Source organism: Chanodichthys erythropterus, chromosome 3 (assembly GCF_024489055.1).
Source record: "Chanodichthys erythropterus isolate Z2021 chromosome 3, ASM2448905v1, whole genome shotgun sequence".
In the NCBI taxonomy this organism is placed as follows: domain Eukaryota; kingdom Metazoa; phylum Chordata; class Actinopteri; order Cypriniformes; family Xenocyprididae; genus Chanodichthys; species Chanodichthys erythropterus.
Window position 1 is genome coordinate 11832243 of NC_090223.1, and position 17948 is coordinate 11850190.

General features: G+C 33.7%; 1 protein-coding gene across 9 annotated transcripts in view; it reads right to left on the bottom strand.

Moving 5' to 3' along the window:
• Positions 1-4175: 4175 nt before the first annotated feature.
• LOC137017070 (protein NLRC5-like) overlaps positions 4176-17948 on the bottom strand; it is a 59928-nt gene continuing 46155 nt past the window's right edge. For all 9 annotated transcript variants that reach the window (XM_067380996.1, XM_067380998.1, XM_067380997.1 and 6 more), the window contains 16 exons: positions 16686-16859; positions 15296-15460; positions 14877-15047; positions 13973-14143; positions 13709-13885; positions 10563-10733; positions 10264-10434; positions 9922-10095; positions 9629-9799; positions 8564-8737; positions 8116-8289; positions 7861-8028; positions 7451-7624; positions 7125-7286; positions 6699-6796; positions 4176-6256 (listed from right to left, as the gene is read on the bottom strand). In XM_067380996.1, the coding sequence (XP_067237097.1) occupies positions 6739-6796; positions 7125-7286; positions 7451-7624; positions 7861-8028; positions 8116-8289; positions 8564-8737; positions 9629-9799; positions 9922-10095; positions 10264-10434; positions 10563-10733; positions 13709-13885; positions 13973-14143; positions 14877-15047; positions 15296-15460; positions 16686-16859 (2455 nt within the window). In that variant the 3' untranslated portion in view covers positions 4176-6256; positions 6699-6738. The remainder of the gene's footprint in view (positions 6257-6698; positions 6797-7124; positions 7287-7450; positions 7625-7860; positions 8029-8115; positions 8290-8563; positions 8738-9628; positions 9800-9921; positions 10096-10263; positions 10435-10562; positions 10734-13708; positions 13886-13972; positions 14144-14876; positions 15048-15295; positions 15461-16685; positions 16860-17948) is intronic.

Below are 17948 nucleotides of genomic sequence, written 5' to 3' on the forward strand. Positions count from 1 at the left end.
AAAGTAAAGTAAAAGTACTTTCCATTCCGTCTAATCACAGAACAACAGCCTGAAATAAACAGGGGAAAAAATCCTTCAGAAACATCTTCAAAATTTGTTCAAGTCCAGATTATTTGTCTGTCTTCTTTGAACAACCTCTGGAATAAGTACAACACAAAGTTTCTGGGGGAATGGAAAATATAAAAAAGCATCATCATTTTTCCTATGATCTCATATTTTTTCCCTCAACCATGTCCTTGGTGGATCTGTACATTCTTTCAGTCATTATCAACCCACCACTCATGACCCCGGGGTGCTTGAAACTCCTCCGCCTGAGGAAACAACTCATGCCCAACCCCAAAGACGACAATCCATTTTTTCCCACTTAAATGAACACGTTTTTGAGATGACACATAGCCTATATAGCCAATTGACATATGAAGGGTCAAAAATGAGATAACGAGACTGAGTGAATGCTCTCAGCACACAGCTAAATCCCAGCCTCAGCCCAGTCAGAAGCACCAGTCAGATGGACTTACAGGTTTTAGCATCTAAACTCTTCATATCATTTCTGATTTCACAAACCCATTGCATTGAAGTCATGGTTATTTTGAACAATATCTACACATGATTAACAATGATATGTGAGGGCTTTTCAAACTTTTAGATGCCTCGGACCGCCACATATGATCATCTTCATGTGAAGGACCCCTATCCTGAAATTTAAAAGGCATCTGCCCAATTAATACACTGGAAAACTAATATTATAAATCTAAAATTAGTTTCCATTAATTTACATGTTTATAAACATATTTTTTTAATTACAGTGAGTGGAAAAGATTTATAATGTATTTCTTTAATGAAATCCATTTTTATTTATATTAATTGTTAATTTAATAGATTAATGACAAATATTTTTTTTATAATTACTTTAATTTAATCTAATTTATTTATTTCCGCTTTCTCTACATTTTTATCTAAAATTCCTCCACTTTATTTTTTTTAATGTAACATTTAATAACTTTTATTTATTGCAATGTGCAGTGTTTATTTATTTATTTATTAATTTATTTATTTATTACATATTTTAATATTTTTTTAAAACAGTTTTTACAGTTTTTCTCTACATGCTTCCATGTTATTTACTTATTTTAATTTATTTTATTTTATAGTTCTACTACTGTTTTTATTACTGGGCTTTTCCAAATGTATTCATTTATTTACTTATTTTAAGTAATTTATTAATTTTATGTATTCACTCTAAAAATGCTAGGTTATTTCAACCCAAAAGTGGGGAAAATATGGCCCAACCCAACCAGTATGTTTGTAATGTAATCCTGTTGGGTTTGTCCATATTTTACCCAATTTTGAACAAAAATCTTTTTTGAGTGTTATTTTATTTTTTTGACATTTTTTTTCATTTAATCATTTTAAATTAATTTTATTTATTAATTAATATTATTATTTTTTATCATTATTAGGCTATTATTATCAGGCTATTATGCAGCCCCATGGGGGACCCTGGACCCTTAGTTTGAAAACCCCAGACAACAAACAACACTAATACAACAACGCAGAGTTAAACTAGGAACAGTTAATCAGGAGTTATGATTTATCCATGCTATAGGAGCTGTCATATGTTTAATACTGTTAAAACAATGAATGTTTTAACAGGCTTTTACAAAGTGTTGCTTACAAGTGCTTCACATGGATTAATGCAGGCTATTAAGACAAGACAGTGATATTGGAAGATCAAATTCATGTGCGCCGGCAGTAGGCCAACTTGATACATAGAATAAACTGAAATCTAACACGCCAGCAAGATGCAACAACAACGCAAGACTGAGATTTTCTTGTGTCTTTAAACCCCAGTAGAGCATGAGGGCCTCTGGAATTTGACGCCCACTGCACTGCTACAGTCCAAATGTAAAGCTCCAGTAGGCCTACGCAAGTGTCTAAAAGGCATCAAATTCGTCTGGAACTGCCTCCACAAATACCGGAATATAATTATGGGTGTTGCTCAGGGAAAGTCTTTTGGCTGTCATGAATGCATTCCCGATACTACTGACGTAAACAGTTGAAAAAGCGTTAAAATCTGACATTACGTGACCACGCAACAACTTTTGGGTTGCTATTGTGTACAAGGATAGTTTTACAGGGGGCAAATTCAGGGTGATTGAGACACTTCTTGCCATTGAGATGACTTGGAAAAAGTGTCAATCACCCTGAATTATCTTACCTTTTTTTAATCACTGCAATTGGAATATATCGGTCGGAATAAATACTTTAAAGCAATAAAAATTATTTCTTTCTTTCTTTCTTTTTCTTTCTTTCTTTCTTTCTTTCTTTTCCTACAGGAGGAAATAATGCTTAAAGTGCTGAATTTGGTCCTCCATTATCAGTGTTTGAACAATAAGGCATGTCAAGTGTTTCAGAATGTCGCTTTTAATATGTGTGGCCTCCAAAGATTTTGTTCTCGTCATTTCTGGCTCCATCATTTGTCCGATTTCTCCATGAGAGTCTCTCAAAGAAGCAGCGTGATCCTTAAAAGCGATATCCTGTGCTGCAAATACCGTTTTCAATCATCATCTACACTGAACGTAATAAAATCAGACTCATTCTTGTGTTTCAGTGCTTCCCTAGAGATGAATGGATCACTCATTAACTCAAAGCTGTATTAATTTCTTTGTTATATTTTTTAGTTTGTAACCTGGCCGCTTTGGGCCACCATTGACTTCTATAGTATTTTTTTTTTCCTACTATGGAAGTCAATGGTAGCCCAAAGTAGCCTGGTTACAAACTTTCTTCAAAATATTCAAAGGGTTGTGTTCAGTTGTACAAAGAAATGTATACAGGTTTGGAACAACCTGGGGTGAGTAAATGATGACAGAATTTTCATTTTTGGGTGAACTATCCCTTTAAGTGCCTTGCTGCCACCTACTGGTAGTTTAGTTTCATGTTTGTAGGTATCAGTGCATTTTCCCAACATTTATTTTTATATTAAAACATTTATTTAAAACCTCAACCTTAATAATGATCAAATGTAAGATTTTGACATGAAAGACAACACATACATTTAAAAAGGTAAAAAGAAAAGAAAAGGTTAAGTAAATAACGCTTTGGGGTATTTCTACAGATTTAATGTAAAAACTTGATAGAACACTGATGAGAATACTGCATCAGCATAAATTATATTTACAACACCATTTTTTTCTCCCCTTCTGAAAGGACAAGAATATGAAAAGGCTTAATGTTGAGCCCAGCATAAATGATTTCAAACAGGGCAGGAGACTAAAGATTTCAACCTGAACAAAAATCAGTTAGCATGAGTATTAGAGAAAGTCCCCAACCTCAACTGAATCGGATAGTGTTAAATAAATTAAAACTGTCACTGTTTATGCTTGTATATTCTAAAACGGTTTATATAATCAATATTTTATAACATTTTTTTTTTTTTTTAAATATTTACATTTTAATGAACAATAAAAAAGCTTTTATATTTACTATCAATTTAATTTATTCTTAAATATTATCCAGCTGCCCATTCTTTTCATAACCAGTAACTGTCCTCAAAGTCCTTCATCATCACCCATCTAAAAATGTCTTGGCCTATATAGAGAACATACTTTAATTAATTTGTATGTATGAAACAATAGCTTTCATCTTTTTTCAAAAACTGCTGCAGTTTGAACTGTGTAGAAAAAAATGTGAGTAATAAAATTAATTTCCATACACTTGCATTGAAAACCACTCAGCTTCAGAAATGTTAATTTTTATACTACTATAATTTAGTATAAACAGCTTAACATTTAAAACAGAGAACTTGGAGTGTTAACTTCATTCTTGAAGACTGTTGAGCTTAGTTTGACCATCAACACTCAGTCCTGAAGAGAAACAATTGAGATAGAATTTTCCATCATAACCTTCATAAACAAACAGTATGTTTAATGAAAATGGAGAGATTACACAGTTTTGGCTAGTTGAATTGTTGAAAAAAAAAAAGACAATATTATGTAAAATAGAGGGAGGCCAATTTGAAAAATCTGAGCTATGGGATGACTTGTAGAGCTTCTGATTGCATTAACAACACAAGTGTAATAAAATACATTTTATTAACAAATAGACAAATATCAGTAACACAGCTAAATGAAAACCATGACTGGATAAAGCAATAAAGTGCATAAGACACACAGAATCTAAGTGATTAAGTTGTGTGTTGCTTTTACAGAGTGACGTTTTCTTAGATCAGACTCTCTTGGATTAATTTGTGAAGGTGAATCCTTATGCACTAAACAACTAAATAAGATTTTATAAATTGAAAATAAAAATCTAATACTAATAATATAAACTAATGCCATGGTTTCTGGAGTAAAGATCACAATTGTGATGTTTGGAGTATAAATCAGTCTTTTTAGAGGAGCACCTCTATTGAATAAGTTCTGTGAAGTTTTTTGCATATATACACTTCTAAAAGTTTTCTGTTTTGGGGCCAGATGTATAAAGCTGCTCAGAGAAACATTTTAGTCTTAAATGTGTCAAAATCTAAGAATGATGTAATTTTACTCTTATTCCTGGACATTTATGAATCACACTTATTCTGTAAAAATGCAGCATTGCACCGATGATGACTTGTGCCCTTCAGTCCACAGTAGCACTATTGTGGCACCAACCACACCAAAGTGGCCAAAAGTTATGTGCAGAGTTTTTTAATTACCTTAAAAGTCTGTTTAAACCACCAAAATACGAAGAAAATATATAAAATTGTATATATTTTTTAAATATTTTAAAATATGAGGAAAAAACAAAACACTAAAAGGTACTGAAAGTATTTATCTGACAAAATTATTTGGCAAAAAAGGAAAACTTCAGGTTTTAGAAAAAACGCTCACAGAGGGGGAAAAGCATACATTGACTTGCAACGTAATCAGTCAGTTAATCGGTCCTCTTGTTTTTGCATGTGTTCATAATTTCTTTGAATGACAGCCTGGCCAAAAAATATGTTGCACAATTTGACACGTTGTTATCACACATACACACACACACACACACACACACACACACACACACACACACAAAACAATTGACTCGAAGCACAACTACATAATATGCTTACAAAATCTTTAAGATATTTTTTATAATATTTAAACATAGGGTGAATTTTTTATTTTTTCTATAGGCTAAACATCACTTTTGGCCACTACTGACTTTGCTGAAAGTTGCTTTTAGCTTCTTTATAAAAGTCTCCTACTCTTAAAAAAGTCCTAAAAAGGTATTTTTGTGACACTTAAGTCAAAAATTAAGACTATTCTTAAAAGCATTTATGAGAAGTTTTATACATACAGGTCCTGTTGGTTATTTACTTTTAAAACTGCATGTAACCAGCAAGGTTTAAAGCATTTGTTTCAGCTCAGTGGATGATTTTACAGTGGATGACAGAGTTAGTCAAAAATGCTGGATTGCTTTTGTGCTGTAGATTATAATATGTTTAAATGTCTTGGAACAGCCACAAAAGACCACCAACTCTCCACCTACTGATATAATGAGTAAATATTATGGGAAGAGCACTATCCAAGTTTGGTTTGAAGATGAAAAATGTACTAAGCACAATGTTCTATAAACATTACTGATGTTAATAGAACATTGTTCGTTTCATTGTGTGCATAAAACATGCCATTTCATAACAATAAAAAAATATATTTCATTTTTTTCATTGGTCCACGGGGATCCACAGGAAAAATAAAAAATTCATTTATTTTTTAAAGCTATTTCACACAACAAATGTTCACATATGGACCACAAGACAAAATGCCTGAATTTACACAAAAGGCCCAGTTCAAAAGTTCATTAGTGTTCTTAATGATTAAAAGCTTCTTGAATTTCAATGAATGTTTGCATCTTTTGTAATAGTGGTGTATGAGTCCCTTTGATCTCAATATCATAGAGTCACTGCTGGAAACTAGTGAAGGATTTTTATGGAAAACAGTTGGCAGCTTAAATAGTCGTTATTCATCCAGGTAACAACACAATCAAGCGTTTCAGTCAAATAAATGTGCTGCACAAGGAGAATATGCCCCTCCTTAGAACTGACCCTAACAACTTACAAATGCAAATTTAAATATTGTTTGTATAAAGCACAAGACAGATATAACACGAAACATACAGAAATACAAGATCAGATTTGAGATTAACAACATATGAATTCATTATGGTTGAGTTTAGTCCCAATATCATATCCCACCCGAGCTCTGACCCAGTCCTTCTTCCTCCTGTATTCAACCTGTAAAACACAAAATTATCATGTTCATTATTGCTGCATTATATATTTGTACGTCTGAATTTCTTCCACCTGTGTGCATTAGTTATCATTTTTAAATAGTAATACTTAAGGGCTAGGATAATAAACTTTACATTTGTTAAAGCAGTTATTTTAAGATGTTTAAATTTGCTATCAAACAAACACATGTGTTGAATTCATAACAGCTGTGGGTTTTGAAAAGTTTGTATTTATGAATTGTGTTTGGCAAAATCTCCCTAAAAATCCCTGATCTGACACAGCTTATATTGAAGATATAAAAAGATATAAATCTCACATAGGCATTGCATTTCTTTTTCTTTTTCTGATTTTAATGATGTAAACTTTAGATTGTTATACAGACATCACACATTCATTATTCTTCACAGATGCAGTATTATATTGAGGCTCTTCAGAGGATCCTCACCTGATAATGATGCTCTCATTCATTTCACAGGTTTATAAGATTAAAACAAAGATGTAAACAATCCACCAGCCCATTTTAGCCAGCTTTCGCTGTCTAGTCTGTAAGAGGGAATCAGAAGACAAAATAATTAATGTTGGGTTTCGCATATTTCAAAATAGTATATTTTTATTACTTCAAATACATATTTTTATTTTATATCACATGAAATTATTTGGAATAGACATTTCTGAATGTTTTAAAACAGTATACATAAGAATTATTATTTATATTTTTGTTATAATAACAGAAAGATAAGGAGGAGGAAATTTTATTCTGAATTAAAACAAAAACCTTTCAGTAAAACTTTTCACTAGTCAAAGCTGTTAACTATCACACGTAATATATCAGAGAGAAATCAAGCTTTCAAAGAAAGAGACATTTACTCACCTCAGTTTACAGTTTGAGTCTTTAAGTGCTTTACTGAGTTGCTCCTTTGACTCTCCTATTTTATTGTTACTCAGATCAAGCTCTTTTAAAAACTGCAGTGCTTTGTTTTTTGTCAGAGACCGAGTTAAAGAAGAAACATCTTTAATGCCACATTCATTCAGACTAGAAAGAAACAAGCAAAAAAGAAAAAATTAGTTCATCTTACAAACAAATTTAAAGTGAAGAATTTTTCACATATTTTATTTAAAGTTGGGCTCTTCATAAGTTATTGAAATCATGTGTCTTGACTTTAATCATTTTGATTCTTGTATGTGAATGTTACTGACCTCAATCTCTCCAGTTTACAGCGTGAATCCTCCAGTACGTCACATAAGTGCTTCACTCCTGTGTTTTTTAGTTCATTCCCACTGAGGCTCAGCTCTCTCAGGTGTGATGGGTTTGATTTCAGAGCTGAAGTCAGGATGAGACACTGTTTCTCTGTAATACTGCATCCAGACAGACTGAAGACAGAAAGAGGAAGAAAGATTCAGAATCAGTTCAAATGCATCTTTAGTAAATGCCATACAGCACAATCATTTTTGGTCTACATTTTTAATGAATGTAGATTAACTATAAAATCAACTGCAAAAGTATCAATTTTAACATGAGAAAATATAAAAAAAATGTTTTAAAAATGTTCAGAATACCGTACAATCATGCAATTGCAAATTCAATTGCTGTACATAATATTACTAACTCAAGAATTTCCAGTTTGCACTGCATCAGTAGATCACTGAGGTTTTCCACTCCAGAGTCTCCTAGTTTATTCCCGCTCAGCTCCAGTTCTCTCAGGTGTGATGGGTTTGATTTCAGAGCTGAAGTCACAGCAGAACAACCTTCATCTGTCAGATCACAGCCTCTTAAGCTACATTGGGAGAAAAGAGATGAACAAACTCTTCATTCTGTTTCATTCAAGCACCAAAACACTTTCTTGTATGTGAATGTTACTGACCTCAATCTCTCCAGTTTACAGTGTGAATCCTTCAGTACGTCACATAAGTGCTTCACTCCTGTGTTTTCTAGTTGATTCCCACTGAGGTCCAGCTCTCTCAGGTGTGATGGGTTTGATTTCAGAGCTGAAGTCAGGATGAGATACTGTTTCTCTGTAATACTGCATTTAAACAGACTGAAGACACAAAAGGGAATTTTTTTTAAGATCTACAATGACCATCTTATTGAAGTGCTTCAGAATGTACAGTAATTACATTAATTTCCATAGTCTGTTTTAACCCCGTCACAATTAAACTGTATACTGTAAATTAATAAGTGTGACCAATAGGGAAATGCCACAAAGTGCAGTGCTATAAACATTATTATTCAGGTCCCACTGTCTTCAAATAAATAACTACACAGTAAACTGTAATCACACTGTAACTGCTGTACAGTATAATGATACTAACTGTAGTTTCTCCAGGTTGCATTGTGGGTTCTTCAGTAGATCACTGAGGTTTTTCACTCCAGAGTCTCCTAATTTATTCCCACTCAGGTTCAGCTCTCTCAGGTGTGATGGGTTTGATTTCAGAGCTGAAGTCAGGATGAAACACTGATTCTCTGTAATACTGCATTTAAACAGCCTGAAGAGAAAAAGTGAGACAGAAAAAAAAACAAAAAACAGTTCATTCATGATGACACAATCAAGGATGTGTGTGTGTGTAGCTTCATGAAAGCAAACATACTATACGTCTGTGTTGTACATCATTTTCGTTGATTCTTTCAAACATTATATATATATATATATATATATATATATATATATATATATATATATATATATATATATATTTAACGAGTTCGGTTTGCCCATATAATCTTTAGGGTATTAGGTTAGCTAATTTGGCTTGCTGTCCACTGAGGAGGGGCTCAATGAAGCATCTTCAACTCGAGCTCTGATACACCCCCTTCCCAGTGAATAAATATAGGATATGATTACATAGGGCAAGGTATCTGAGATGAAGGTGGAGTTTGGGGAGGTGGAGGGATGCTGGAATAGCTGAGACTGAAGAGAGGTAAGCAGCTGCTTATATACTCTGGCTGTTGATTGGAAGAATAGATGGGCTCGCTCCTCCCTAAATTACGTTTAGGAACTTCACATTATATATATATATATATATATATATATATATATATATATATATATATATATATATATATATATACACACACACATGCATACATACATTTTTGTAATATAACAATAATATAGAAATCTTATATTGTGAATCTTGTGATGTCTTCACAAGTAAGTTTTCTCCCTATACAGAACAATAAATCAAAGAATTAATAATGTACATTATTATTGTTTTGCTTAACTAGTTGTTAAAAGTTTGATGTCACTTCTTTTCACAGACCTGTAGAAACTTGTTTAATTTTAATACATCACTTCATTGTGGTTCTGACAAATGAGAAAAAACATTAACTAAGTAACAACACTAAAATAATGTAACTATTTAAACTGAAATACTCACCTCAGTGTGTTGAATTGACAGTGTTTGTCCTTCAGTAGAGCAGCGAGATACTCTACATTTGTGTCTCGTAGTTCACGTTGACCCAGATTCAGCTCATTCAAGAGTAATGGGTTTTTACCCACAAGTCCAGGCACATACTGACAGGCTTTCTCTGCATCAGGACTCAAAAACCTGCAGAAGGGAAGCATAATATACTGCTTAAAATTCCCAGTAGTCAGTCACTTTAATACAATGGCATATTGTATAAATTAAATAATACTATTACAAACATAGTTTATTTCTTCATGCCTCACCTCAATGTTTTTAGTGAATTGTATCTACTCTGTAGTAAACCATTGAGCTCTTTCACTCCTGATTGTCCAGGATCATTTCCTGTGAGATCCAGCTCTGTCAGGTATGAAGAGTTCGATCTCAGAGCTGAAGCAAGAGCTTTATAACCTTCTTCTGTGATACTGCAGTTTGAAAGACTACAGAAAAGAGAATTATTTGTAAAAATGTCAGATGCATTTTATTTTATGATCAGGATGATAAAGCACATCTTTCATCCTCTTTCTTCAGTTTACTACACTAATATTTTAACTTTGATCAAAAATGAATGTTATTATTAAAATCAAACAATGGTTCACTGAACTCACCTGAGTTTCTCCAGTCTGCAGTTTGTATTTTCTAATCCATTCTGGAGTTTCTTCACTCCTGAATCCTTCAGATTATTGTTGCTAATGTCAAGCTCTTTCAGACTGGAGTTTGATCTCAGGACTGTAGCGAGAGTTGAACAGCTTTCCTCTGTTAGACCACAATCATGCAGCCTATAAAGATGAACAGGAGAGAGAAGTTATACAATAAAATGATGCCAACATTCAGTGATACCTGAGAATTTTGTCACTCTATGGTTCATCCTTCATTATCTGCAATAATAAATCAACACAATACTCACGTGAGTTTGCTGGGTTTACAGTGTTTATCCTGCAGTAGAACAGCAAGATGATTCACTCCTGTGTCTCCTAGTTTATGTCCACTTAGATTCAGATCTCTCAAGAATAACGGATTATTTTCAAGAACTCCAGTAAGATACTGACAGGCTTCTGCAGCAGGACCTTGTAAAAACCTAGTGACACAAGAAATACAGGAACATTACGTTTCAGTATATGATTTTAACTGATTAACGTTTAAACGAATTTGCCATGAACAGCTGAAAAAAAAAACATGATCCAACAGACATAATTTTTTTTGTCCAGTGTACTAGCTGGCAGAATGTTAAAAACACCGATGGATAATTAAAAATGCTTTCCACTGTTTTTACAGATAGCAAGAATATGATTTAAACCTAACATGCCAGTCTTGCATCATTTTATTTTTATTTATTCTTTATTATTTTCTGTCTGCAGTCAAGGTCAATGTTGCACTAAACACAAACTATGACTGAATATACTGGTCAAATAATAAACAACAAAGCATGAATATCATTCCATTGTTTGTGAGGCTAGCAAAAAGGAGAAGCAGTATGCAAGACTAGAGGTAATACAAAATTTCACCTACGCCAGATTCCATTTTAAATAATCTCATTGCTATTATTTTAAAATTACTTTGAATGGAGTAACCTTTCAAAATCAAAAGCAAAAAGTGAATGCATAATTATCCCCACAAAAAAACAAACAAACAAACAAATAACAAATGGTGAAATGCATGGTAGCACAGAGTGCCAAACAATTACCATTAATGAAAAACAGTTAAAAATAGTTTTTAAAAAAAGAAAAAAAAAAGAAATGGTAAATGACTGGCAGAAGCATTTGCCAAACAAAAACTAAAATTAAGGAAAATTCATGATGTGATTTTTTAAAAAGGTTTTACAAAACAGTTACTTTACTTTTTCTCTGTAAAACCCTTGCAGTTAACCATAACCTAACAACAGCACATATGCATGAGCTAATGTAACTTTCACTGTCTCAGAAACTACAGAGTTAATGCGTTTAAATAAAGAAACATGCAGCATAACATTAACATTTCTTCTTCTCCTGGACTGAATCACATTGTGCATTTACATGGAGCATTGTTATCATCTCTTGCATCTTTTGCTATAACAAATATGCTTTATAAACACACAGCTACAGCAGCCAGAGAAAAACTGATATTAAAAAGTCAAGGGTCAAGAGCCCAACTATAGCAAACTCTGACTTTAAACTTTATTATTTTCAATAAAAATATCAACATCTAAACCTCTGTTAATTCTCATTAAGAGAAATAAAGTCAAACTGGACTGTAATAAGTAAAGATGCTGAGATATAGAGATATGTTAGTGTTTAATATACTGTTGTTATTTTCAGCTTATTTAAATAAGGACATTTTACTGTAATTATATGGTGTTGTCATTTTAAATACATTAGTATGTAATTTAAGAAAACAGAAATTACTGTATACATTTTGTATTACAGTAGTTTGTCATTAATGTTTTGACTACAATTTACAAGAAAATAACCATAAAAAACAACTTAATTTCCATACAATTAGGATTTTTTTTTTTTTTACAGTGTACAGTGTATTTCCTGAAGAAAACATGGTTCTCAACCTTTTTTGCCCCAAGGCAAGGCAATAAGGAAATATTTTCACTAAGGAAATATTCCTGAGCCCAGGAAGACCCTTTAAAGCTAGGTGCTATATAGCAATTCAAGTGGTTCCCTTTGATTACAAGCCAGTAAGTGTTCAATGGTATTAGTCAAACAAATTTTTTAAGGTGGGTTATTTAATTAACCATCAACATCTTTACCTGCTAAAGCAGTGGTGTCAAACTGCCGGCCCGCGGGTCATAATAGCCCCCCCTCCCCCTGGGCCGCAACTGATCTCAAAAATAAAACATAATCCGGCCCGCTAAATTATTATTATTATTATTCTCTTGTTGTCTCATACCCTATTCCATATTTAAAAGGATGACATGATTCTATATATATCTATATATCTAAGCGCAGATTTAATAAGGAGAGAGCTGCTTTCATAGTTTATTTGTTGTTTGGCAGCAAAGTGTGAATGAAATATGTTTTTTTCAAACCAAAAATGGATGAGGAACGCAGTATTTTTTCGTGGAGTGTAATGGAAACGCCACCTGTCTGATATGCAAAGAAAAAAAGAAAACGTAGCCATTCTAAGGAGCTTATCTCACTTATCTCGCTGCTTTCTCTTTCTTTCCAAAGCTGTCGTTGATATCCTATTGGCCACGATGACAAGAAAGTTTAAGCAAAGGATAAATTGATTTCTAGTCCTTGCATGAGCTCTACTATTAGATATATCAACTAGATATATTTATGGACATGAGAAATAACCCCCAACCCCCCCACAGCTATGATGAGCTGTCTGGCTGAGATTTCAGTGGCCGAAGCTGAACAGTTGTTTCTTGTCACATTACCTGTGGTGCGCTTGCGGCATTCTGAAAAGTTGAGATGTTTTTATCTCACAGCGGCATAGGCGCGCTTGAAAAAACGAGTACACCGCACCGCAGGCATGTCTGCGACCACGCCGCTTCTATTATGAACGCTCTTGCCCAAATTAGAGTAGCAAGTCACGAGTGTTGATTTAAACTACCGAAACATGTCCGATGCTACCATTAAACGTTACCGATGCTCAAACGGCATCAGCTGTGTGAACAGAAGCGCTGCAGGTGTCTGGCAAGAAACAGAAGAGTGTACAAATGTATTCAGGGATTGCATTTGTTCAGTACAGTGTTGTTCAGTGCAAGATTTTGATGTTATTTAAGCTAAAATAAAGTAAGGGAAAATATTTGCACTAACTGTTAAAAACTAATACTGTATGTAACAATGATAGGGACACTGCTGTTTACATTTTTTTGTTAAGTATGACAAAAATATTTTAGTAATGAAATTTGAAGTGCATGAGAAATAGTGGCCCTCCTATCAGGTGTCAATCACAGCAATGGCCCATTGCCAATTTGAGTTTGAGACCCCTATGCTAAATAGTAATTGGTCCAAATCTTGTGAAAGGCCCTGTAATCATTTCAAAGCTTTCATAAATGTTTTTATAACATTATTCCACTAAATTTTCAAAATCATTGCAAGGTGTTTTAAGTACACTTACCTCAGTGTTTTCAGAGAACATTTTCGATTCTGTAGTAAATCACTGAACTCCTTCACTCCTGATTGTCCAGGATCATTTCCTATGAGGTCCAGCTCTCTCAGGTGTGATGAAGTGTTTGATTTCAGAGCTGAAGCCAGAGCTTTATAACCTTCTTCTGTGATACTGCAGTTTGAAAGTCTGTGGATTTATGAATCAAGTTTATTAATTGCATTCTGATGCAGATGCATTAAGTATATAATATTCGTGATGTGAACATGTACTCACTTGAGTATCTCCAGCTCACATACAGGTTTCTTCAGTCCCTCACAGATCTTTTTGACTCCTGAGTCCAGCAGACGGCTGTTGTTCAGGTCCATCTCTTTCAGGTTGTTATTTTTAGAGAGAACAGTAGCTAGAACTGAACAGCTATTCTTTGTCAGCTCACAGTTATTCAGCCTAAGCACAAAAACAGCATTATTTATTAAACACACATCAGATCATCAGCTCTTCATATATACCCACACTTGTGCCTCAATAGCTAAAAGTGCTATCTTTTCGAGCACTTTAGATGTTATTGCAGATAAAGCATCACTAATTTAGTTTCCAATATTGCCCCTAAAGAGCAATTGCAATCTTTTACCACTATAGGACAGGAAGAACTAACAAAACTGATCACTACATCAAAAACAACATCATTTCTACTAGATTGTTCTGTATTTAGTGTTGTGGTCATGATGAAAATGATGTTTTGTTAATATTCATGGACAAGCATTAGGATGGTTAAGAGATAATCTGTCCAATTGTTAGATCTAACAAGTCAGAGCTAACAAGTACAGTGGGCCACAAGGTTCTGTCTTAGGTGTTTTTTTTAATTCTATTATACATGCTGTCCATTGAAAAAAATGTAGAAAACACAGTTTTCTACAATTTGCATAACCTACTTTTCATGGATATGCTAATTATACTCTTCAACACTTACAAATTATCCAAGTCCAGACTAGTAATTTCTTTCTATTAAAGCTCCCCTACAGATAAAGACCTGAATGTTTTGGTTGAAATCAATTTGACAACCATTTTACCTACAGTAGATCACAATAACTGCCTTCACCTACAAATGTTTGCAGAGATATGGTGAATGTGACCACACATTAACAGAGAAGTTATAATGTTTAAAATCATGATCACTTACTTTATTTTCCTCACTGTGCAATAAGAATCCACCAAAAAAGCAGATATTTTCTCCCAATCCATGTCTCGCAGTTCAATTCTGCTCAGATCCAGTTCTTGCAGTAGTAATGGATTTGTATCCAGAACATTAGTGAGATAATCACATGCTTCCTTTGCAGCAGGACTCAAATAGCTACAGAAATCGGAAGAGTATTTTAGATTAGATAATTGTGCTCTGTATTTTAGACCCTTTGCAACACCTATCCTCATCATGGGTCCAGTGTAGTAATGAAGCCATGATAATTGATAACTTCACCTAGTTTCACTGAGAAAATACTCAAGAAAACTGTCAAAATTATCTAATAATTATGTTTTACATTAGATTTTATTACCTGATGGTCATTGTCTGTGTCTTTTTAAACATTTGAATGCTTTTATTACCTGATGGTCATTCCACGCCCTAGTAATTTAGAGAGCCATTTTAGTCCAAATGGTCCAGGGTAATTTCCTGTGAGATCCAGCTCTATTAGGTGTGATGAAGTGTTTGATTCCAGAGCTGAAGACAAGGATTTGTAACTTTCTCCAGTGATACTGCATTCTGAAAGTCTGTAAATAAAAAAGGTTTATGATAAGTACTGCACGTTCTACACTAAATAAAAGACATGTAAAATGTCAAAGTAAAAAATCAAAACCAAAAAATAACAACGTCTTTGTGCCTTCATTTACTATCAGCCAATAGAAAACAAAAATGCCTTCATAATATCTGCTTAATTCAGGGTTATTAACATTAAATCAATTTTTGTTCCCTGAATTAAAATAAACAGGCATAATTTGAATTTTAAAATCTTTAATATTTAATATTTAGGATATTTATGCACCTAGACACAATGACAACACAGCCCTGAAGTGTCAACTAAACTATCCCCTGCAAAGGCCTCCTTCCCTTTCCTTTCCCTATGTATAGATAAATCTTTATCAAAATGATTCCAGTTTGCATGGATCCGTGGAAACGACTAATTATTCTGTATTAGTAATTTGGCAATATCACTTTGTAAAAAAGACTAAGCGCCTGTGCACATACACACTCAAACACACATACTTATAGACTAAACATGTAAATGAACGGCAAGAATGCATTAAAAGCCTTCTGTTTTCAGTTCAAATAGGTGTAATTTAAGTGACCCCTTAGTTAATAATTAACAGTTTTTACAACAGAAGTGATTCAATCAAAAACCTACTTTAGCTCAATATCTTTTTCTTAGAGCTGCTGTAAAGCCAAACAATCTCTTTTAATTTTCCAACAACTTGACTTGACCTGACTCAAAAGTGCATGCTTTTGGTTAAAATCGATATGGCTGAAACCTGCTAATGGGGTTGCCAGATTAAGCACATGCAACAGGAATGAGTGCAATTGACAATGGAAGGCAATGAGCATTAGACTGCAAGTTGATGAGTTGATTTTTTTGGATCCGGTCACAGAGCTTTTTTGATGGATGCTGCTGAGGTTTTTTAGGTTGTACTGACCTGCACAGTTCAGGAAGCAGTTATTAGAAAAATGGTAAGAACAAAAAGTTACAGTTGAACTGCTGAGGAATAGTGTTAAAATAAACTTTAAAAACTAAATTCCTTTGCCTTTGAACTACATGTAAATTAGTCATTTAAGGCAGGTGTTTTCTGTAGGATAAATTAACTCAAATTGATATGGATTTTGTGCTTTACACATTTACATGCACAAACAGCTGAATTACACACTAAAGGAAAGGCAAAATTAAAAAAGAGCATAATAGTTTCCCTTTAACATACAGCAATGTAGATAAATGAAAATACACACTTTAGTTTCTTCAATGTGCAATGTGTATTTGCCAGCAGAAGAATGATATTGTTCATTCCTGATTTTCCTAGTTTATTTCCACTCAGATCCAGCTCCATCAGGTTTGAAGGGTTTGAAATTAACGCTGAAGTCAGAGCAGCACAGCCTTCTTCTGTAATGCCGTTTTTATTCAGCCTGAAGATAAAGAAAACAAAGACATGAAAACATTCTTTAATTTATCTCAAGATCTACTTTAATGTACGGCAATGTCATTCTGCTTCTGATAACATTGGGCCTCATTCGTGAAAACTAGCAGAATTAATTTTGGGGTAAATCATTCATAAACCCATTGAAAAGATTTCCATTTTTGGATTCATGACAGTGTTTGAATTTTCAAAATATTAGCTGGTACAAAAAAATTGTACACCTGCTTCCAAACACATGTAAATGGTGTGTAAAGCATCCAAAAATGTTGTGTTCTTTCGGACAAACTGATGACATTATAGGCAATCTTTAAGTTATCAATCCATCTCCATTCATTCTCCATCCAGCTCCAATCCATTAATTAATTAATTAATTAATTAATTAATTAATTAATTAATGTCTTTGTTATCTGGCTAGCTGTCTGCAGTGGAGCAGCTAGAGGAAGCAGCTTCAACTCAAGCTCTGATTAATCCTCAGGATCTGTTAGTAGGAGTGTGAAGAGACAGGTAGCTCACGAGACGAGACACAAGATTGAGTTCACAAGACGAGACAAGATTTTTACACACTATTTTTAAGAAATCCTCAAAGATAAAAGGTGTATTTGAAATGTTTTAAAGGTCCCGTTCTTCGTGATCCCATGTTTCAAACTTTAGTTAGTGTGTAATGTTATTGTTAGAGTATAAATAAAATCTGTAAAATTTTAAAGCTCAATGCCAAGCGAGATATTTTATTTAACAGAAGTCGCCTACATCGAACGGCCAGTTTGGACTACATCCCTCTACTTCCTTCTTTAATGACGTCACTAAAACAGTTTTTTTACAATAACACTGAGCGCATGCATCTCCACGTTATGGTAAGAGGCATGACCTTTCCGGGCAAGGTTCGCTAAGATGCTGTCGAATCACAACACAGGAACCACTGGCACAATCAGAACTCGTTACGTATTTCTGAAGGAGGGACTTAGAACAAGGAACAAGGAAGTCATCAGCCCGTTTTTATGACAGTGGAAACAGCGGTATACAGATAAGTAAATTATGTGAAAAATACTGTGTTTTTTACACGCGAAACATGAACACATGT